A 25,112-nucleotide genomic window follows, 5' to 3' on the forward strand; every position below is an offset into this window, starting at 1 on the left:
TGTCGTCTGGTCCTGTATGCTCAGCGGTGGTGTCAGTGGTCGGTGTTCGGACAGATTGGTGTTGTCTAGTCCTGTATGGTCAGCGGTGGTGTCAGTGGTCGGTGTTCAGACAGATTGGTGTCGTCTGGTCCTGTATGCTCAGCGGTGGTGTCAGTGGTCGGTGTTCGGACAGATTGGTGTTGTCTAGTCCTGTATGGTCAGCGGTGGTGTCAGTGGTCGGTGTTCAGACAGATTGGTGTCGTCTAGTCCTGTATGCTCAGCGGTGGTGTCAGTGGTCGGTGTTCGGACAGATGGGTGTCGTCTAGTCCTGTATGGTCAGCGGTGGTGTCAGTGATCGGTGTTCGGACAGATTGGTGTCGTCTGATCTTGTATGGTCAGTGGTGGTGTCAGTGGTCGGTGTTCGGACAGATTGGTGTCGTCTAGTCTTGTATGGTCTCTGTGGTGTCAGTGGTCGGTGATTGGACAGACTGGTGGCGTCTAGTCCTGTATGGTCAGCGGTGGTGTCAGTGGTCGGTGTTCGGACAGATTGGTGTCGTCTAGTCCTGTATGCTCAGCGGTGGTGTCAGTGGTCGGTGTTCGGACAGATGGGTGTCGTCTAGTCCTGTATGGTCAGCGGTGGTGTCAGTGGTCGGTGTTCGGACAGATTGGTGTCGTCTGGTCCTGTATGCTCAGCGGTGGTGTCAGTGGTCGGTGTTCGGACAGATTGGTGTTGTCTAGTCCTGTATGGTCAGCGGTGGTGTCAGTGGTCGGTGTTCGGACAGATTGGTGTTGTCTAGTCCTGTATGGTCAGCGGTGGTGTCAGTGGTCGGTGTTCGGACAGATTGGTGTTGTCTAGTCTTGTATGGTCAGCGGTGGTGTCAGTGGTCGGTGTTCGGACAGATTGGTGTCGTCTGGTCCTGTATGCTCAGCGGTGGTGTCAGTGGTCGGTGTTCGGACAGATTGGTGTTGTCTAGTCCTGTATGGTCAGCGGTGGTGTCAGTGGTCGGTGTTCAGACAGATTGGTGTCGTCTAGTCCTGTATGCTCAGCGGTGGTGTCAGTGGTCGGTGTTCGGACAGATGGGTGTCGTCTAGTCCTGTATGGTCTCTGTGGTGTCAGTGGTCGGTGTTCGGACAGATTGGTGTTGTCTAGTCCTGTATGGTCAGCGGTGGTGTCAGTGGTCGGTGTTCGGACAGATTGGTGTTGTCTAGTCCTGTATGGTCAGCGGTGGTGTCAGTGGTCGGTGTTCGGACAGATTGGTGTTGTCTAGTCCTGTATGCTCAGCGGTGGTGTCAGTGGTCGGTGTTCGGACAGATGGGTGTCGTCTAGTCCTGTATGGTCTCTGTGGTGTCAGTGGTCGGTGTTCGGACAGATGGGTGTTGTCTAGTCCTGTATGCTCAGCGGTGGTGTCAGTGGTCGGTGTTCGGACGGGGAAGCGGTATTCTATCGGAAGTACTCAAGTGCAATCTGGGTCGGTTGCGTTACAAAAGGGTTAACAACTATTAGGCTGCTTTCACATTGATGTGCTGCGGTTTACCCGGACTGTAGTGCACCTGCGGCTTTCCTGTGGGGTAGCTGCACTGAGCCGTAGACTTCCTTTATATCCTGCGGGTTTGGCGTGGTTTCAGAAAGTGCGCCACGCCTGACAAATATCGTAGAAGTCTATGGTAAAGCGCAGCTAAGATGCAGGAAAGCCGCAGGTGCAACGCACTACCCCTGCAGTCCTAGTAAACCGCAGCACATCAATGTGAAAGAAGCCTTACAGGGGGCTCGGGACAGTAAGGGCTGGTTTACATTTGCAGTTTGGGGGGCAGTAAAACCCCATAGTTGAGCTGTGTTTTTACCACACACCACCAACCACAATCAGGTGACATATATGGAACCTTAGTAATAACTATGGCAGTTCCTGGGAAATGTGAACACTGATATTTGTTCATCTCCTGTTCATTATGTGTGCCGGTGAGGAGGAGGATTGCAGATCTCTGACTTCAGAAACACATTCAAGAAGCAAGACGTCTTTTCAATGGTTTTATTATTCTTGTGTTGCAGACTCTTGGCAATGTCACCAACGTCAGTTGGCACTTTCTGTCTCAGTAAGAGCCACAAGCAGTTCACTCTTTCCTTTTCTTGTAACAAGAATACATTTCCCTCCCAGTCATAATCTTAAAAAAAACACCCAGAAGAAAAAAAAAGAAACCAAACAGAAAATGTTCATATCATGTTCATGATTCCACACACCTTACACTTTGTATAGAAATCCAGAGAAAATAACTGGCCCAAATATTCCTGTGCCAGATAGTTCAAAATCTGAAAGGTCTCCGTGCTCCTTTCCCAAAAACTAAATCATTTGTAAAAACATTTTTATACAGTTTTATTTTTGTTAAGTTCTGAAGATAATTGGCACATTTGTAAAGGGTTATATGGCACAGTACCTCTGAAAATAATGTTCTCTTCTTGAAGGCTGTAAACACCTCTTATGATTTTTTTTTAATTTATTGTGTTTTGTTTTTTTTTTATAAAAAAAAAGCATCATGAAAAACCTCAGAAGGTGATGATGATGTTTTTGTGGCAAAAAAAAACCTTACCACCCATTTCCCTCCCAATCCTAAGCATTCAGTTTTGCCTTTGCGTACATGGAATTGTCCAAGCTATCATGTCACCTGCCTGTCGGTCAGCGGGGCCTGTACACCATTGCTTCTCCTTGTCATTGCAGGCACCCTTGGCAATGTAAGAATTAAAGAAAATCACATTATATTTTTATATTCATGTTTCTTTTTAACATACCAGATTTTTTAACAGAAACCTCTCTGCGATATTATGGATTAAAAAGAAAAAACTCTGTCTCTTTAATCCATGAATTGATTTTCCTGTTCCATACACCTTTCCTTGATGAAAATATATCTGAAATAGAATTTACACATAAAGAGCTGTACCACAAAATAAGCTTTTTTCTTACATTTTTTTTCTTTTCATATCTATTTTCCCTTTTTCATATATTTTTTTCTTTTTTTTTTATCCTTTTTTTAGTAATTCATCAGGTAGTCAGAGAGTGAAATATCCCTTTGAAGTTATCAAAAGAGTCTTCATTGTGTGTCAGTGCTTCAGTTGGAGTGGATCTGTCTGTTTAAATGGGAATTTGGAGACAAGAAGATGACTTCTGAGTGAAGACTAACCCAGAGACACTCCAAGTACAGTCTATTCTCATACTCTGGACCAAGTTTGTTTCTGGTTGGATTCTCCCATTAAACTTGAATTTATTGAGCTAAATTTGTGTTTCTTGCACATTTTCCTTTGAGCTGCTTTTAAACAAAAGAGGTTCGTGAATGGAGTTTAGCATGGGATTTTTGGCACAGTTAAGGGTTCCTGTATTGTTGTTATAATGAGCTTTGAATGCGGTGTAGTGGTTAAGGTGGTCATGCTCAATCGCTGGTAGTGCCATGTGGTTGTCTCCCGGGGCAGTGGCTGGTATTTCATCTTCTACATTGATGATCTCAATAGTTCGTGTTGGCCCATGATGCTTATGTAGCTGGTGCTGTTTACGCAGTTTGTAAAATGCAATGAGCATTACCGCTGCCATAAACGTGATAGCCACAAAACAGCCAATTATGATCTTTGTTGTCTTCATGACATCATCTAAGTCCTTCATGATGTTTCCTGTAACGTCTGTTATTGGAATAGTGAATGTCTTCTCTGTGGAGCGTGTACTGCGTGGGGTAAGTGATGTGGTGGAATATGTTGTTCCCCATCGAACTGTAGGAGTTGGACCAGGTTCCTTCTCGGTGGGCTTTATCTCCTCAGGTGATGTATCCATTGTTTCCACGGTCACAGTAGTGAAATATGTGTAATCGGTTGTAGCCGGATCAACGACAGCAGACACATTTAGTGTAGCCGATGCTGTTGTATTTCCAGCTGAGTTTGTAACCATACATGTGTACTGACCAGTGTCCTGGACCGTCACATTTGTGAAATTTAATGTCCCATCATGGAGCACAGAGATGCGTACTCTGTAAGAGCCATGCGTCATCAAGGTTCCATTTGGTGTTAACCAGTTTACAGAAGTCATTGATGTGCCAGTTCTACATTTAAGTTCAGCTGCCATGCCTTCAGTTACATTGAGGTCAGTTGGAGGCTCCACTATAACAGGTGCGTAGCAAGTGAAATGGCTCTGATCTAATTCTCCAATGTATCTTGTTTTCAAGTTTGGTGGGGAATGGCATCGAGCACAACAGGTTGTATTGTTCGGTACAGTCTCTTTTAACCACCAACTCAACCATAACACATCACAATTGCAGTGCCAAGGATTATGGTTAAGGTGCACTCGCTCCAGGCGGTGAAGAGGTGTAAAAAGGTCATGGGGAAGAGACATTAAATTGTTATGAGAAAGATTAAGCTCCTCCAAGGATTTCAAATCGTCAAATGCATTGCGCTCTATTGTTGTAACATGAGCATGCATCAGCCACAGTTTTCTAAGGCTTGTTAACCCTTGGAAAGATCCTGGTCGTATAATTTCCAGACGATTTCCAGACAACTCCAGTTCTTCCAGCCGGACAAGTGCTGTTAAGTTGGGGATATCTTTTAAATTGCACATTCCTAGGTTTAGGTATCTCAAATTTACAAGACCTTCAAAAGCAGCTTCAGAAATGTATTCCAGTTTCTTGAGCTCCCCCAGGTCAAGTCGTCTCAAAGATGGAACCCTGTTGAAAGCATAGGATGGGATACTCTCAATTGGATTATTTCTCAACCACAACTCCCTCAGCTTCGATAGATATTCAAAAGCTTGTGTTGGAACAGTTGTCAAACGATTATCAAAAAGCTCAAGTGTGCTGAGATTTGGGAGTCCATTGAAAGCACCCACCTCAATCTTACGAATAAGGTTTTTGCTGAGCTGCAGAATCTCCAGATGGCGAAGGTGTTTGAAAGTGTCTGTTTTGATGACCTGAATTATATTTTCCTGAAGGTTCAGGTATCGCGTATTGACAGAGATACCCTCTGGCACTTCAACCAGTTCTTTCCTTGTACAGGCAACTCTACTGGCCTGATTGCTGCATGAGCAGACAGCAGGACAAGATGTTGGAGATGTACCTCCCAGGGCCAAAGAAGTGACCCATGAGATAATTAAAAGTTGCTTCAAAATCATTCTACAAATCTTCAAACCAGGCATTCCGTGGGTGCAATGATGAGTGACCATCTTCAATTTTCATAATTTAATAATATTCTTTTGGTGTATTTTTGCCTTCGGTAAATACCTAGGAGAGCAGACAAAACAATATAAAAACATAATTAATTTTAAGCATCATAAACCAAACAGAACACAAAACCATATATTCACGTACATATTTATTGTAATTGTACAGTACAGGACACAGTAAGAGCTGTGAAGATGTGGAATGTTCTGCCACAGGAACTATTTCTGGCCAGCTCAGGGGATTGCTTTAAAAAAGATCTGGATGTATTCCTAAATGTTCAAAACAGAACTGGATACTAACGTTTAGAGGTAATAACACCAGGAGGGGTGGATCCAGGAAATATCCCATCTGCCTCCTGGGGGATCAGGAAGAAATGTATTTTTTCCCCGCAGGAGCACATTGGATTATGCTTTTCTGCAGGGTTCTGCCTTCATTTGGATCATCTGTGAGTGTATGATTTTGTATATGGAGGTTTTCTAGTTATTTATTCAGGTAACAGGTCTGTTGGGTGAACTAGATGACATCTTTTTCCAACCGAATTTACTATGTAACAGGCTGAATAATCATAAACCCTGGGTTATAGGCTGATGCCTTCAGGTGATTGGACACTGCTACACATGGCCGAGCACTGGGCACACCACCCAGGTACAATGTGAACCCTACCCCACAAACTGAGCCCTAGGTTTTTTGCTAGTGTTCCTAAACCCCTATGGAGAAGTTTTCTGTGCTTGACCATTTGTTTTCATTTCAGATTTTTCAATCAACTCCTCAGTGCCTTCTGCTACAATGGAAACAGTGCCTCTGGAAGAGTGTATTCTTGGTAGTGCCTTGGAAATTGTACCCGGACTATACACTGCAGGGATGGCCTGTGATGTTGCTTTTGGCACTGGATCCTGCTAGGGTGTCCACCTTGTCACTGAATGCAACGAGTGTAGCTAGCCACAAACTGCTATACAAGTCCAAGGCCATGGTTCATTCCTGCAGTTCAAAGACTTTGAAGACTCCTCTGAGGTTATGCCCATCATGACAGCTGAACCCCTATAGTAACCAGTGGCATGGACAGGTACGACAGGCACATCCTTGCTATTAGACCAATACTACAGCTTATTCACGTTCCTTGAATAGTATTTTCTTTGTGCAAAAATTATCCAGCCATGCATTTGAGTTTATTCACTTTTCTTTATCGTACATCTTGGGACACAGAGCAGGCTATTCATGACTATGTGGGTTATAGGCCACCTATAGGTGAATGGACACTGGACGACCAATCATTGAGAAGGTCTTCCCCTATATAACCCCAACTATACAGGAAGTACCTCCGTTTTTTTGCCATTGTTTGTAAGGTGGTTTCTAGCTTTCATCTCAATCAGGACATAGTTCTGCCTTCATTCTTTCCTAGGCCTCAGTCAGCAAGAGAAAGATCTCTGCATACCTTGGATGTGGTTCATGCTGTAAGGGTCTTCTTGAAGGCGACAGCACAGGTCAGGAGGTCGGATGCTATATTTGTGCTGCCAGAGGGGCCTAGGAAGAGGCAGGAGGTACTCTGCCCACTTTTAAGTGATCTCTGAAAACCTATCTCTTCAGGGAAGCCTATCCTGCCAAGGTATGCAGAGATCTTTCTCTTGCTGACTGAGGCCTAGGAAAGAATGAAGGCAGAACTATGTCCTGATTGAGATGAAAGCTATGATTGAGATGCCAAGATCCGCTCCTTCCTCACCCCAGACACCACCAAACTTCTAGTACACTCCCTCATCATCTCACGCCTTGACTACTGCAACTCCCTCCTCACTGGCCTACCCAAGTGCAGGCTCTCCCCGCTCCAGACCATCCTGAACTCAGCTGCCAGACTCATCCACCTCACCACCCGCTCCACCTCTGCCACCCCCCTCTGCCTCTCCCTCCACTGGCTCCCGATTGCCCAACGCATCAAATTTAAACTCCTTACCCTGACCTACAAAGCCGTTCACAACACTGCCCCTGACTACCTCACCAACCTTATCACCAAGTACCGCCCTACCCGTACCCTTCGCTCCTCACAGGACCTCCTTCTATCCTGCTCCCTGGTCTCCTCCTCCCATGCACGACTGCAAGACTTCTCCAGGTCCTCCCCCATTCTCTGGAACTCACTGCCCCAATCCATCAGACTGTCGCCTTCTCTATTCACATTCAGGCGCTCCCTCAAAACCCATCTCTTCAGGGAAGCCTACCCCACCCTCACCTAACGGCCATCCTCCCTCATTCCTCCTACCACTTCATCCCCCCCAGCCACTTCCTACTGTACCTTTACCCCCTCCCTCCTAGATTGTAAGCTCGTAAGAGTAGGGCCCTCTTACCCCTCGTACGCTGTCTGTCTTTGTTGTACTGTGCCATGTATTGTCCCCCCCTATTGTACAGCGCTGAGCAAACCCTTTGGCGCTATATAAACTCGTAGTAATAATAATAATAATAATAATAGAAACCACCTTACAAACAATGGCAAAAAAACGGAGGTACTTCCTGTATAGGAGGGGTTATATAGGGGAGGACCTCCTCTCTGATTGGTCAGCCAGTGTCCATTCACCTATAGGTAGCCTATAACCCACATAGTCATGAATAGCCTGCTCTGTGTTCTGAGATGTACTCCAATAAATCTGATTATAGTTCTATCTCAGACATGCAAAACCTACCAGACAAATTAATGGTACAGTTCTTAGAGGCCCCAACTAGGAATGATGCTCTGCTGGACCTGGTAATCTCAAACCATGCAGAGCTTATTACGAATGTCCATATAAAGGAACATCTGGGTAGCAGTGACCATAACAGGATTTCATTTATTGTTAGCTGTAAACAGCAAGCACATACGGGAAAAATAAAAATGCTCAATTTTAAGAGAGCTAATTTTCCAATGCTGAGATCTGCTCTCCAAGACTTAGACTGGGAGGGAATATTGGCATCGATGAACACAACACAGAAATAAGAGTTCTTCATAAAGACTGTATGTGACCACACTGCAAAATATATTCCCGTGGGCTAAAAAACCTATGTGGCTTATGGCCAAAGTTACAAAAGCTATAGATAATATTATTATTGTTATTATACAAGATTTATATAGTGCCAACAGTTTGCTCAACGCTTTACAATATAACGGGAGACAATATAGCAACAATACAGTCCAATACAAGAGGGTTAGGAGGGTCCTGCTCCTGGGAGCTTAAAAACTAAGAGGGAGGGGCTGGTGGTACAAAAGGTAGTAACTGTGGGGGATGAACTGGTAGAAGTTATAGAAGATTCCGTTAATAGCTGAAGACAGGATAGGCTTCCCTCAACAGATAGGTTTTCAGAGATCGCTTAAAAGTGGGTACAGTAGGCGATAGTCTGATAGATTGAGGTAGAGATTTCCAAAGGATAGGGGAGCCTCTAGATAAGTCCTGGATATGAGCATGGGAGGAGGAGACAAGGGAGCTAGAGAGCAGGAGGTCATGGGAGGAGCGGAGAGGACGGTTTGAGTGATATTTTGAAACAAGTTTTGTGATGTAATTTGGGGCAGAGTTATAAATGGCTTTATATGTGATTGTTAATGTTTTGAATTTTATTCATTGGGCAATGGGAAGCCAGTGGAGGGATTGGCAGGGAGGGGTGGAGGACACTGAATGGAGGCCAGTGGAGGGATTGGCAGAGAGGGGTGGAGGACACTGAATGGAGGCCAGTGGAGGGATTGGCAGAGGGGGGTGGAGGACACTGAATGAAGGCCAGTGGAGGGATTGGCAGAGGGGGGTGGAGGACACTGAATGGAGACCAGTGGAGGGATTGGCAGAGAGGGGTGGAGGACACTGAATGGAGGCCAGTGGAGGGATTGGCAGAGAGGGATGGAGGACACTGAATGGAGACCAGTGGAGGGGTTGGCAGAGAGGGGTGGAGGACACTGAATGGAGACCAGTGGAGGGGTTGGCAGAGAGGGGTGGAGGACACTGAATGGAGGCCAGTGGAGGGATTGGCAGAGAGGGGTGGAGGACACTGAATGAAGGCCAGTGGAGGGATTGGCAGAGGGGGATGGAGGACACTGAATGAAGGCCAGTGGAGGGATTGGCAGAGGGGTGGCAGAAATGGAATGGTTAGTAAGGTGGATGAGTCTGGCAGCAGCATTCATGATAGACTGAAGTAGGAATAGCCTGCGATGAGGTCGGCCAATGAGGAGGGAGTTACAATAGTCAAGGTGAGAGATAACCAGGGAGGGAATAAGTTGCTTAGTGGTTTCAGAGGTTAAGAACGGGCGTATCTTGGATATATTGCGGAGTTGAAGTCTACAAGATTTGGACAGTGATTGGATTTGGGGCTGAAAGGACAGATGGGAGTCCAGGATGACACATAGCACCCTGGCATGAGGGGAGGGACTGATGGTTGTATCATTGATCTTGATGGAGAAGTCGGGAGGGGACAAAGGCTGGAGGGAATAGTATGAGCTCAATTTTGGAAAGATTGAGTTTGAGGAAGTGGAGTGACATCCATGCCGGCATGTCGCTTAGTAGGTTAGTAATGCGAGAGGAGACTGAAGGGGTGAGGTGAGGAGGAGACTGAAGGGTGAGGTGAGGAGGAGACTGAAGGGGTGAGGTGAGGAGGAGACTGAAGGGGTGAGGTGAGGAGGAGACTGAAGGGCAAGGTGTGGGGTAGAGAGATAGATTTGTGTGTCATCAACATAGAGATGGTACTTAAAGCCGTGGGAGTTTATCAAGTGACCAAGGGAGGAGGTGTAGATGGACAAGAGAAGGGGTCCAAGGACAGAACCTTGAGGGACCCCTACAGAAAGAGAAAAAGAGCTTTAAAAGAGCTTTTATTAAAAATAAAAATGAAGGAACGCGATCATCAATTGCAAAAGATATCAGGACCAACCCCAAACATTCCTCCAATATATAAATAGTAGAAAGGTCCGGTCCGAGCATGTAGGCCCTTTACAGAACCATCTAGAGGGGGTGACTGGGGACAAAGAGAAGGACAATGTATGAAATCCCAAGGAGCATGGGGGGGCTCTTGTCCATAATGGGCGTGGTACTGACACCCCCCAGATGATCCACGTTGGCTCACAATTGATATGATCCAGAAATATTTAGACAGAATAAAGGTGAATAAAGCCCCTGGACCGGATGGCAGACACCCACGGGGCCTTACAGAATTCAGCTCTGTCCTTTCACAGCCATTGTTTGTCATTTTTAGGGACTCTTTAATGACTGGCATAGTACCACGGGATGGGTGTAAGGCCAATGTGGGGCCAATATTTAAAAAGGGGTCAAAATCAGTAATTATAGACCTGTTAGTGTAACTTCTATAGTTGGGAAGATACTGGAGAGTTTAATAAAAGACCACAGAGAGGAGTTCTTGCTGGAAACAAATATTGTAACCAACAGACAGCGTGGATTCATAAGGACAGAAGTTGTCACACAAATCTGATTTCTTTTCATGAGGAGGTGAGCAAAACCTTGGACAGAGGGGTGGTGGTGGACGTGGTATATTTGGACAGAGGGGTGGGGGTGGACGTGGTATACTTGGACAGAGGGGTGGCGGTGGACGTGGTATACTTGGACAGAAAGGTGGTGGTGGACATGGTATACTTGGACAGAGGGGTGGCTGTGGACGCGGTATACTTGGACAGAGGGGTGGCGGTGGACGTGGTATATTTGGACAGAAGGGTGGTGGTGGACATGGTATACTTGGACAGAGGGGTGGGGGTGGACGTGGTATACTTGGACAGAAAGGTGGTGGTGGACATGGTATACTTGGACAGAGGGGTGGTGGACGTGGAATACTTGGACAGAAAGGTGGTGGTGGACATGGTATACTTGGACAGAGGGGTGGCGGTGGACATAGTATACTTAGACAGAGGGGTAGTGGTGGATGTGGTATACTTGGACAGAGAGGTGGCGGTGGACGTGGTATACTTGGACAGAGGGGTGGCGGTGGACGTGGTATACTTGGACAGAGGGGTGGCGGTGGACGTGGTATACTTGGACAGAGGGGTGGTGGTGGACGTGGTATACTTGGACAGAGGGGTGGGGGTGGACATGGTATACTTGGACAGAAAGGTGGTGGTGGACATGGTATACTTGGACAGAGGGGTGGCTGTGGACGCGGTATACTTGGACAGAGGGGTGGCGGTGGACGTGGTATATTTGGACAGAAGGGTGGTGGTGGACATGGTATACTTGGACAGAGGGGTGGGGGTGGACGTGGTATACTTGGACAGAAAGGTGGTGGTGGACATGGTATACTTGGACAGAGGGGTGGTGGACGTGGAATACTTAGACAGAAAGGTGGTGGTGGACATGGTATACTTGGACAGAGGGGTGGTGGACGTGGAATACTTGGACAGAAAGGTGGTGGTGGACATGGTATACTTGGACAGAGGGGTGGCGGTGGACATGGTATACTTGGACAGAGGGGTAGTGGTGGATGTGGTATACTTGGACAGAGAGGTGGCGGTGGACGTGGTATACTTGGACAGAGGGGTGGCGGTGGACGTGGTATACTTGGACAGAGGGGTGGTGGTGGACGTGGTATTAGTGGAGTACCCCAAGGTTCAGTGTTGGGACCCTTACTTATTAATATATTTATAAACAATATGGGGTCTGGTATTATAAATCCCATTCCAGTCTTTGCAGATGACACCAAGCTGTCCGGGGAATAACGTCCTTACAGGATGTCTCCAACTTACAAGCCGACCTCAATGCTCTGTGTAATTGGGGGACTATGGGGCCAATGAGGGCTAATGGTGATAAATGTAAGGCTCTGCACTTGGGGGCTAAGAATATGCATCATACATACTGGGGGGGGGGGGTAACACTGGGGGGGGGTCAATGGTGGAGAAGGATCTGGGGGGGGGGGGTAAATGGTGGAGAAGGATCGGGGTGGTCAATGGTAGAGAAGGATCTGAAGGGGTCAGTGGTGGAGAAGGATCTGGGGAAGTTAATGGTGGAGAAGGATCTGGGGGGGTCAATGGTGGTGAATGATCTGAGGGGTTCAATGGTGGAGAAGGATCTGGTGGGGTCAATGGTGTAGAAGGATCTGGGGGTTCAGGTAGATCACAAGCTTATTAATGGCATGCAATATCCCCCCCCCCCCCCGGTACAAATCATTAGTAATACCTCATCTGGAATATGCAGTTCAATTTTGTGCACCAATTCACTAAAAGAACATTGGGGAACTGGAGAAAGTACAGAGAAGGGCAACCAAACTGATACGAGACATGGAGGAGATCAGCTATGAGGAAAGATTAGAGGAACTGAATGTATTCTCTACTGAGAAGAGGAGATTAAGGAGGGATATGATCTCCATGTATAATACATAAGGGGGGGATATGATCTCCATGTGTAATACATAAGGGGGGATATGATCTCCATGTATAATACATAAGGGGGGATATGATCTCCATGTATAATACATAAGGGGGGATATGATCTCCATGTATAATATATAAGGGGGGGATATGATCTCCATGTATAATACATAAGGGGGATATGATCTCCATGTATAATACATAAGGGGGGATATGATCTCCATGTATAATACCATAAGGGGGGATGTGATCTCCATGTATAATACATAAGGGGGGATATGATCTCCATGTATAATACATAAGGGGGGATGTGATCTCCATGTATAATACATAAGGGGGGGATATGATCTCAATGTATAATACATAAGGGGGATATGATCTCCATGTATAATACATAAGGGGGGATATGATCTCCATGTATAATACATAAGGGGGATATGATCTCAATATATAATACATAAGGGGGGGATATGATCTCCATGTATAATACATAAGGGGGGATATGATCTCCATGTATAATACATAAGGGGGATATGATCTCCATGTATAATACATAAGGGGGGATATGATCTCCATGTATAATACATAAGGGGGATATGATCTCCATGTATAATAAATAAGGGGGGCTATGATCTCCATGTGTAATACATAAGGGGGGATATGATCTCCATGTATAATACATAAGGGGGATATGATCACCATGTATAATACATAAGGGGGGGTATGATCTCCATGTATAATACATAAGGGGGATATGATCTCCATGTATAATACATAAGGGGGGATATGATCTCCATGTATAATACATAAGGGGGATATGATCTCCATGTATAATAAATAAGGGGGGCTATGATCTCCATGTGTAATACATAAGGGGGGATATGATCTCCATGTATAATAAATAAGGGGGGATATGATCTCCATGTGTAATATATAAGGGGGGATATGATCTCCATGTGTAATACATAAGGGGGGATATGATCTCCATGTATAATACATAAGGGGGGATATGATCTCCATGTATAATACATAAGGGGGATATGATCTCCATGTATAATACATAAGGGGGGGATATGATCTCCATGTATAATACATAAGGGGGGATATGATCTCCATGTATAATATATAAGGGGGGGATATGATCTCCATGTATAATACATAAGGGGGATATGATCTCCATATATAATACATAAGGGGGGGATATGATCTCCATGTATAATACCATAAGGGGGGATGTGATCTCCATGTATAATACATAAGGGGGGATATGATCTCCATGTATAATACATAAGGGGGATGTGATCTCCATGTATAATACATAAGGGGGGATATGATCACCATGTATAATACATAAGGGGGATATGATCTCCATGTATAATACATAAGGGGGGATATGATCACCATGTATAATACATAAGGGGGGATATGATCTCCATGTATAATACATAAGGGGGGATATGATCTCCATGTATAATACATAAGGGGGGATATGATCACCATGTATAATACATAAGGGGGGATATGATCTCCATGTATAATACATAAGGGGGGGATATGATCTCCATGTATAATACATAAGGGGGGGGATATGATCTCCATGTATAATACATAAGGGGGGATATGATCTCCATGTATAATACATAAGGGGGATATAATCTCCATGTATAATACATAAGGGGGGATATGATCTCCATGTATAATACATAAGGGGGATATGATCTCCATGTATAATACATAAGGGGGGATATGATCTCCATGTATAATACCTAAGGGGGGATATGATCTCCATGTATAATACATAAGGGGGATATGATCACCATGTATAATACATAAGGGGGGATATGATCTCCATGTATAATACATAAGGGGGGATATGATCTCCATGTATAATACATAAGGGGGATATGATCTCCATGTATAATACATAAGGGGGGATATGATCTCCATGTATAATACATAAGGGGGGATATGATCTCCATGTATAATACATAAGGGGGGGATATGATCTCCATGTATAATACATAAGGGGGGATATGATCTCCATGTATAATACATAAGGGGGGGATATGATCTCCATGTATAATACATAAGGGGGGATATGATCTCCATGTATAATACATAAGGGGGGATATGATCTCCATGTATAATACATAAGGGGGGGATATGATCTCCATGTATAATACATAAGGGGGATATGATCTCCATGTATAATACATAAAAGGGGGGATATGATCTCCATGTATAATACATAAGGGGGGATATGATCTCCATGTATAATACATAAGGGGGGATATGATCACCATGTATAATACATAAGGGGGGATATGATCTCCATGTATAATACATAAGGGGGATATGATCTCCATGTATAATACATAAGGGGGGATATGATCTCCATGTATAATACATAAGGTGGGATATGATCTCCATGAATAATATATAAGGGGGGATATGATCTCCATGTATAATACATAAGGGGGGATATGATCTCCATGTACAATACATAAGGGGGATATGATCTCCATGTATAATACATAAGGGGGGATATGATCTCCGTGTATAATACATGAGGCGGGTATATGATCTCCGTGTATAATACATGAGGGGGGGATATGATCTCCATGTATAATACATAAGGGGGGATATGATCTCCATGTATAATACATAAGGGGGATATGATCTCCATGTATAATACATAAGGGGGGATATGATCTCCATGTATAATACATAAGGGGGGATATGATCTCCATGTATAATACATAAGGGGGGATATGATCTCCATGTGTAATACATAAGGGGGATATGATCTCCATGTATAATACATAAGGGGGATATGATCTCCATGTATAATACATATGGGGGGATATGATCTCCATGTATAATACATAAGGGGGGGATATGATCTCTATGTATAATACATAAGGGGGGATATGATCTCCATGTATAATACATAAGGGGGGGATATGATCTCTATGTATAATACATAAGGGGGATATGATCTCCATGTATATTACATAAGGGGGGGGATATGATCTCTATGTATAATACATAAGGGGGGATATGATCTCCATGTATAATACATAAGGGGGGATATGATCTCCATGTATAATATATAAGGGGGATATGATCTCCATCTATAATACATAAGGGGGAAATGATCACCATGTACAATACATAAGGGGGGGTATGATCTCCATGTATAATACATAAGGGGGATATGATCTCCATGTATAATACATAAGGGGGGATATGATCTCCATGTATAATACATAAGGGGGGATATGATCACCATGTATAATACATAAGGGGGATATGATCTCCATGTATAATACATAAGGGGGGATATGATCTCCATGTATAATACATAAGGGGGGGATATGATCTCCATGTATAATACATAAGGGGGGGTATGATCTTCATGTATAATACATAAGGGGGGATATGATCTCCATGTATAATACATAAGGGGGGATATGATCTCCATGTATAATACATAAGGGGGGATATGATCTCCATGTATAATACATAAGGGGGGGATATGATCACCATGTATAATACATAAGGGGGGATATGATCTCCATGTATAATACATAAGGGGGATATGATCTCCATGTATAATACATAAGGGGGGATATGATCTCCATGTATAATACATAAGGGGGGGGGATATGATCTCCATGTATAATATATAAGGAGGGATATGATCTCCATGTATAATACATAAGGGGGGATATGATCTCCATGTATAATACATAAGGGGGGATATGATCTCCATGTATAATATATAAGGGGGATATGATCTCCATGTATAATACATAAGGGGGGATATGATCTCCATGTATAATACATAAGGGGGGATATGATCTCCATGTATAATACATAAGGGGGATATGATCTCCATGTATATTACATAAGGGGGATATGATCTCCATGTATAATATATAAGGGGGATATGATCTCCATGTATAATACATAAGGGGGGATATGATCTCCATGTATAATATATAAGGGGGATATGATCTCCATGTGTAATACATAAGGGGGATATGATCTCCATGTATAATACATAAGGGGGGATATGATCTCCATGTATAATACATAAGGGGGGATATGATCTCCATGTATAATACATAAGGGGGGGATATGATCACCATGTATAATACATAAGGGGGGATATGATCTCCATGTATAATATATAAGGGGGATATGATCTCCATGTATAATATATAAGGGGGATATGATCTCCATGTATAATACATAAGGGGGGATATGATCTCCATGTATAATACATAAGGGGGGGGGGATATGATCTCCATGTATAATATATAAGGAGGGATATGATCTCCATGTATAATACATAAGGGGGGGATATGATCTCCATGTATAATACATAAGGGGGGGGGGATATGATCTCCATGTATAATATATAAGGGGGGATATGATCTCCATGTATAATACATAAGGGGGGATATAATCTCCATGTATAATATATAAGGGGGATATGATCTCCATGTATAATACATAAGGGGGGATATGATCTCCATGTATAATACATAAGGGGGGATATGATCTCCATGTATAATACATAAGGGGGGATATGATCTCCATGTATAATACATAAGGGGGATATGATCTCCATGTATAATACATAAGGGGGGATATGATCTCCATGTATAATATATAAGGGGGATATGATCTCCATGTGTAATACATAAGGGGTATATGATCTCCATGTATAATACATAAGGGGGGATATGATCTCCATCTATAATACATAAGGGGGGATATGATCACCATGTATAATTAATAAGGGGGGGGATATGATGTCCATGTATAATACAAAAGGGGGGATATGATCTCCATGTATAATACATAAGGGGGATATGATCTCCCTGTATAATACATAAGGGGGGATATGATCTCCATGTATAATACATAAGGGGGGGATATGATCTCCATGTATAATACATAAGGGGGGATATGATCTCCATGTATAATACATAAGGGGGGATATGATGTCCATGTATAATACAAAAGGGGGGATATGATCTCCATGTATAATACATAAGGGGGGATATGATCTCCATGTATAATACATAAGGGGGGATATGATCTCCATGTATAATACATAAGGGGGGGATATGATCTCCATGTATAATACATAAGGGGGGATATGATCTTCATGTATAATACATAAGGGGGGATATGATCTCCATCTATAATACATAAGGGGGATATGATCTCCATGTATAATACATAAGGGGGGATATGATCTCCATATATAATACATAAGGGGGGATATGATCTCCATGTATAATACATAAGGGGGGATATTATCTCCATGTATAATACATAAGGGGGGGGATATGATCTCCATGTATAATACATAAGAGGGATATGATCACCATGTATAATACATAAGGGGGGATATGATCTCCATGTATAATACATAAGGGGGGATATGATCACCATGTATAATACATAAGGGGGGGGGATATGGTCTCCATGTATAATACATAAGGGGGGGATATGATCTCCATGTATAATACATAAGGGGGGATATGATCTCCATGTATAATATATAAGGGGGATATGATCTCCATGTGTAATACAATAGGGGGATATGATCTCCATGTATAATACATAAGGGGGGATATGATCTCCATGTATAATACATAAGGGGGGATATGATCTCCATGTATAATACATAAGGGGGGGATATGATCACCATGTATAATACATAAGGGGGGATATGATCTCCATGTATAATATATAAGGGGGATATGATCTCCGTGTATAATATATAAGGGGGATATGATCTCCATGTATAATACATAAGGGGGGATATGATCTCCATGTATAATACATAAGGGGGGGGGGATATGATCTCCATGTATAATATATAAGGAGGGATATGATCTCCATGTATAATACATAAGGGGGGATATGATCTCCATGTATAATACATAAGGGGGGGGGGGATATGATCTCCATGTATAATATATAAGGGGGGATATGATCTCCATGTATAATACATAAGGGAGGATATGATCTCCATGTATAATACATAAGGGGGGATATAATCTCCATGTATAATATATAAGGGGGATATGATCTCCATGTATAATACATAAGGGGGGATATGATCTCCATGTATAATACATAAGGGGGGATATGATCTCCATGTATAATACATAAGGGGGGATATGATCTCCATGTATAATACATAAGGGGGATATGATCTCCATGGATAATACATAAGGGGTATATGATCTCTATGTATATTACATAAGGGGGATATGATCTCCATGTATAATATATAAGGGGGATATGATCTCCATGTATAATACATAAGGGGGGATATGATCTCCATGTATAATACATAAGGGGGGGATATGATCTCCATGTGTAATACATAAGGGGGGATATGATCTCCATCTATAATACATAAGGGGGGATATGATCACCATGTATAATTAATAAGGGGGGGGATATGATGTCCATGTATAATACAAAAGGGGGGATATGATCTCCATGTATAATACATAAGGGGGGATATGATCTCCATCTATAATACATAAGGGGGGATATGATCACCATGTATAATTAATAAGGGGGGGGATATGATGTCCATGTATAATACAAAAGGGGGGATATGATCTCCATGTATAATACATAAGGGGATATGATCTCCATGTATAATACATAAGGGGGATATGATCTCCCTGTATAATACATAAGGGGGGATATGATCTCCATGTATAATACATAAGGGGGGGATATGATCTCCATGTATAATACATAAGGGGGGATATGATCTCCATGTATAATACATAAGGGGGGATATGATCTCCATGCATAATACATAAGGGGGGATATGATGTCCATGTATAATACAAAAGGGGGGATATGATCTCCATGTATAATACATAAGGGGGGATATGATCTCCATGTATAATACATAAGGGGGGATATGATCTCCATGTATAATACATAAGGGGGGGATATGATCTCCATGTATAATACAAAAGGGGGGATATGATCTTCATGTATAATACATAAGGGGGGATATGATCTCCATCTATAATACATAAGGGGGATATGATCTCCATGTATAATACATAAGGGGGGATATGATCTCCATATATAATACATAAGGGGGGATATGATCTCCATGTATAATACATAAGGGGGGATATTATCTCCATGTATAATACATAAGGGGGGGATATGATCTCCATGTATAATACATAAGGGGGGGGATATGGTCTCCATGTATAATACATAAGGGGGGGATATGATCTCCATGTATAATACATAAGGGGGGGATATGATCTCCATGTATAATACATAAGGGGGATATGATCAGCATGTATAATACATAAGGGGGATATGACCTCCATGTATAATACATAAGGGGAGATATGATCTCCATGTATAATACATAAGGGGGGGATATGATCTCCATGTATAATACATAAGGGGGATATGATCTCCTTGTATAATACATAAGGGGGATATGATCTCCATGTATAATACATAAGGGGGGGATATGATCTTCATGTATAATACATAAGGGGGATATGATCTCCATGTGTAATACATAAGGGGGGATATGATCTCCATGTATAATACATAAGGGGGGATATGATCTCCATGTATAATACATAAGGGGGGATATGATCTCCATGTATAATACATAAGGGGGGATATGATCTCCATGTATAATACATAAGGGGGATATGATCTCCATGTATAATACATAAGGGGGGATATGATCTCCATGTATAATACATAAGGGGGGATATGATCTCCATGTATAATACATAAGGGGGATGTGATCTCCATGTATAATACATAAGGGGGGGTATGATCTCCATGTATAATACATAAGGGGGGATATGATCTCCATGTATAATACATAAGGGGGATATGATCTCCATGTATAATACATAAGGGGGGATATGATCACCATGTATAATACATAAGGGGGGGATATGATCTCCATGTATAATACATAAGGGGGGATATGATCTCCATGTATAATAGATAAGGGGGGATATGATCTCCATGTATAATACATAAGGGGGGGGATATGATATGGGATGGTGTATATGGAGGGGATGGGATGGTGTATATGGAGGGTGGGATGGTGTATATGGAGGGTGTAGGATGGTGTATATGGAGGTGATGGGATGGTGTATATTGAGGGGATGGGATGGTGTATATGGGGGGGGGGGGATAGGATGGTGTATATGGAGGGGATGGGATGGTGTATATGGAGGGGATGGAATGGTGTATATGGAGGGGATGGGATGGTGTATATTGGGGGGGATAGGATGGTGTATATGGAGGGGATGGGATGGTGTATACGGAGGGGATAGGATGGTGTATATGGAGGGGGTGGGATGGTGTATATGGAGGGGGTTGGGATGGTGTATATGGAGGGGATAGGATGGTGTATATGGAGGGTATGGGATGGTGTAAATGGAGGGGATGGAATGGGTGTATATGGGGGGGATAGGATGGTGTATATGGGGGGGATAGGATGGTGTACATGGGAGGGATAGGATGGTGTATATGGGGGGGGATGGGATGGTGTATATGGAGGGGATGGTGTATATGGAGGGGATGGGATGGTGTATATGGAGGGGGGGATGGTGTATATGGGGGGGATGAGATGGTGTATATAGAGGGGATGGGATGGTGTATATGGAGGGGATGGAATGGTGTATATGGAGGGGATGGTGTATATGGAGGGGATGGGATGGTGTATATAGAGGGGATGGGATGGTGTATATGGAGGGGATGGAATGGTGTATATGGAGGGGATGGTGTATACGGAGGAGATGGGATGGTGTATATGGAGGGGATGGTGTATATGGGGGGGATAGGATGGTGTATATGGGGGGGATAGGATGGTGTATATGGGGGGGATGGGATGGTGTATACGGAGGGGATGGTGTATATGGAGGGGATGGGATGGTGTATATGGAGTGGATGGGATGGTGTATACGGAGGGGATGGGATGGTGTATATAGAGGAGATAAGATGGTGTATATGGGGGGGGACTGGATGGTGTATATGGAGGGGATGGGATGGTGTATATGGAGGGATGGGATGGTGTATATGGAGGGGATGGGATGGTGTATATGGAGGGGATGGGATGGTGTATATGGGGGGGGATGGGATGGTGTATATGGGGGGGGATGGGATGGTGTATATGGAGGGGATAGGATGGTGTATATGGAGGGGATGGGATGGTGTATATGGGGAGGATAGGATGGTGTATATGGGGGAGTTGGGATGGTGTATATGGAGGAGATGGGATGGTGTATATGGGGGGGGATGGGATGGTGTATATGGAGGGGATAGGATGGTGTATATGGAGGGGATGGGATGGTGTATATGGAGGGGATGGGATGGTGTATACGGAGGGGAGGGGATGGGATGGTGTATATGGAGGGGATGGGATGGTGTATATGGGGAGGATAGGATGGTGTATATGGAGGAGATGGATGGTGTATACGGAGGGGATGGGATGGTGTATACGGAGGGGATGGGATGGTGTATATGGAGGGGATGGGATGGTGTATATGGGGGGGGGGGATGGGATGGTGTATACGGAGGGGATGGGATGGTGTATATGGAGGGATGGGATGGTGTATATGGAGGGGATGGGATGGTGTATATGGAGGTGATGGGATGGTGTATATGGAGGGGATGGGATGGTGTATACGGAGGGGATGGGATGGTGTATATGGAGGGGATGGGATGGTGTATATGGGGGGGGGGGGATGGGATGGTGTATATGGAGGGGATGGGATGGTGTATATGGGGGAGGATAGGATGGTGTATATGGAGGAGATGGGATGGTGTATACGGAGGGGATGGGATGGTGTATACGGAGGGATGGGATGGTGTATATGGAGGGGGTGGGATGGTGTATATGGAGGTGATGGGATGGTGTATATGGAGGGGATGGGATGGTGTATATGGGGGGGATGGGATGGTGTATACGGAGGGGATGGGATGGTGTATACGGAGGGATGGGATGGTGTATATGGAGGGGATGGGATGGTGTATATGGAGGGATGGGATGGTGTATATGGAGGTGATGGGATGGTGTATATGGAGGGGATGGGATGGTGTATATGGAGGGATGGGATGGTGTATATGGAGGGGATGGGATGGTGTATATGGAGGGGATGGGATGGTGTATATGGAGGGGATGGGATGGTGTATATGGGGGGGGATGGGATGGTGTATATGGAGGGGATGGGATGGTGTATATGGAGGGGGTGGGATGGTGTATATTGGGGGGGATGGGATGGTGTATATGGAGGGGATGGGATGGTGTATATTGGGGGGGATGGGATGGTGTATATGGAGGGGATAGGATGGTGTATACGGAGGGGATGGGATGGTGTATATGGGGGGGATAGGATTGTGTATATGGGGGGGATAGGATGGTGTATATGGAGGGGATAGGATGGTGTATATGGGGAGGATAGGATGGTGTATATGGAGGGATGGGATGGTGTATATGGGGGGGATGGGATGGTGTATATGGAGGGGTTGGGATGGTGTATATGGGGGGGGATAGGATGGTGTATATGGAGGGGATGGGATGGTGTATATGGAGGGGTTGGGATGGTGTATATGGGGGGGATGGGATGGTGTATATGGGGGGGATGGGATGGTGTATATGGAGGGGATAGGATGGTGCATATGGAGGGGATGGGATGGTGTATATGGGGGGGATGGGATGGTGTATATGGAGGGGATGGGATGGTGTATATGGGGGGGATGGGATGGTGTATATGGGGGGGGATGGGATGGTGTATATGGAGGGGATAGGATGGTGCATATGGAGGGGATGGGATGGTGTATATGGGGGGGATGGGATGGTGTATATGGAGGGGATGGGATGCTGTATATGGAGGGGATGGGATGGTGTATATGGAGGTGATGGGATGGTGTATATGGAGGGGATGGGATGGTGTATATGGAGGTGATGGGATGGTGTATATGGGGGGGATGGGATGGTGTATATGGAGGTGATGGGATGGTGTATATGGAGGGGATGGGATGGTGTATATGGAGGTGATGGGATGGTGTATATGGGGGGGATGGGATGGTGTATATGGAGGGTGTAGGATGGTGTATATGGAGGGGATAGGATGGTGTATATTGGGGGGGATGGGATGGTGTATACGGAGGGGATGGGATGGTGTATATGGGGGGGATAGGATTGTGTATATGGAGGGGATTGGATGGTGTATACGGAGGGGATGGGATGGTGTATATGGAGGGGGTGGGATGGTGTATATGGAGGGGATGGGATGGTGTATATGGGGGGGGATGGGATGGTGTATATGGAGGGGATAGGATGGTGTATATGGAGGGTGTAGGATGGTGTATATGGAGGGTGTAGGATGGTGTATAAGGGGGGGATGGGATGGTGCATATGGAGGGGATGGGATGGTGTATATGGGGGGGGATGGGATGGTGTATATGGAGGGGATGGGATGGTGTATATGGGGGGGGATGGGATGGTGTATATGGGGGGGGATGGGATGGTGCATATGGAGGGGATGGGATGGTGTATATGGGGGGGGATGGGATGGTGTATATGGGGGGGGATGGGATGGTGTATAAGGGGGGGATGGGATGGTGTATATGGAGGGTGTAGGATGGTGTATAAGGGGGGGATGGGATGGTGTATATGGGGGGGTTGGGATGGTGTATATGGGGGGGATGGGATGGTGTATATGGAGGGGATGGGATGGTGTATACGGAGGGGATGGGATGGTGTATATGGAGGGGTTGGGATGGTGTATATGGAGGGGATAAGATGGTGTATATGGGGGGGATGGGATGATGTATATGGAGGGGATAAGATGGTGTATATGGGGGGGGGGATGGTGTATATGGGGGGGGGGGTAACTTCTGCAGGAGGGAGGTAAGAAACCCTGTTTGGCAAAATCCAGGACATTGGGCTGAGCCTAACCCAACTCTTCCAAGTTATGAGCTGAGCGAATATGAACAGAGTTGTGATTAAGAACTGACGATCCCAATCAATCATTACATCTCTTTGCTGGATGATGGCCCAGCTCCTCACATTTACAGACAGTACTGGTGAGGGGCCCCTGAACACCTGACAAGCCCAGGACTCCTCGGGGATGTTGAACACTGACGTTTGTTACATATTTAATAGTTTTTCAGAATGGAAATGACTTACTGTGGGCACCTCAGCAATGATTGGCAGGCTTTCCTCCATACAGGGATCTGAACAGGCTCCTCCCCTGGAAAACAAGAACGACGTCTGTGAAAGATGCCAACCGCTGATGTAGGTGATAATAAAACCTGTTACACCACAAAAGGAATACATATCAATGGGGCAGCGATGGGTGGAAAGAAGAAAGGATGATTGGATGAAAGAAGAGAAAAAGGGGAGAAGAGATGGACTTAAGGTTAGGGATACTCTGAAAGTGATAAAATCCCTCCGACACAATAGATGGAGTGTGGGGGGGTGTGACAGTAGAGGAGTGTGGGGGGTGTGACAGTAGAGGAGTGTGGGGGGTGTGACAGTGATCGGTATGTACAGGAGAGGAGTGTGGGGGGTGTGACAATGATTGGTATG

At 44.6% G+C, this 25,112-nt stretch overlaps 1 protein-coding gene across 1 annotated transcript; it reads right to left on the reverse strand.

The window, feature by feature from the left end:
- Positions 1–1,992: 1,992 nt before the first annotated feature.
- On the reverse strand, positions 1,993–24,852 carry LOC149428918 (leucine-rich repeat-containing protein 4B-like). The gene is made up of 2 exons (XM_089666944.1): positions 24,711–24,852; positions 1,993–5,223 (listed from the first exon to the last, which is right to left on the reverse strand). The coding sequence occupies exon 2, from the start codon at positions 5,163–5,165 to the stop codon at positions 3,240–3,242; it is 1,926 nt and encodes a 641-aa protein (XP_089523070.1). The 5' UTR covers positions 5,166–5,223; positions 24,711–24,852; the 3' UTR covers positions 1,993–3,239.
- Between the last annotated feature and the right edge of the window lie 260 nt (positions 24,853–25,112).

The sequence above is a fragment of the Staurois parvus genome, unplaced genomic scaffold (genome assembly GCF_062004578.1).
Source record: "Staurois parvus isolate SC_StPar_1 unplaced genomic scaffold, SC_StPar_1.0 ptg002923l, whole genome shotgun sequence".
In the NCBI taxonomy this organism is placed as follows: domain Eukaryota; kingdom Metazoa; phylum Chordata; class Amphibia; order Anura; family Ranidae; genus Staurois; species Staurois parvus.

Coding starts and splice junctions, on each gene's coding strand:
- LOC149428918 (XM_089666944.1), bottom strand. CDS start 5,165: ATGGTCACTCATCATTGCACCCACGGAATGCCTGGTTTGAAGATTTGT.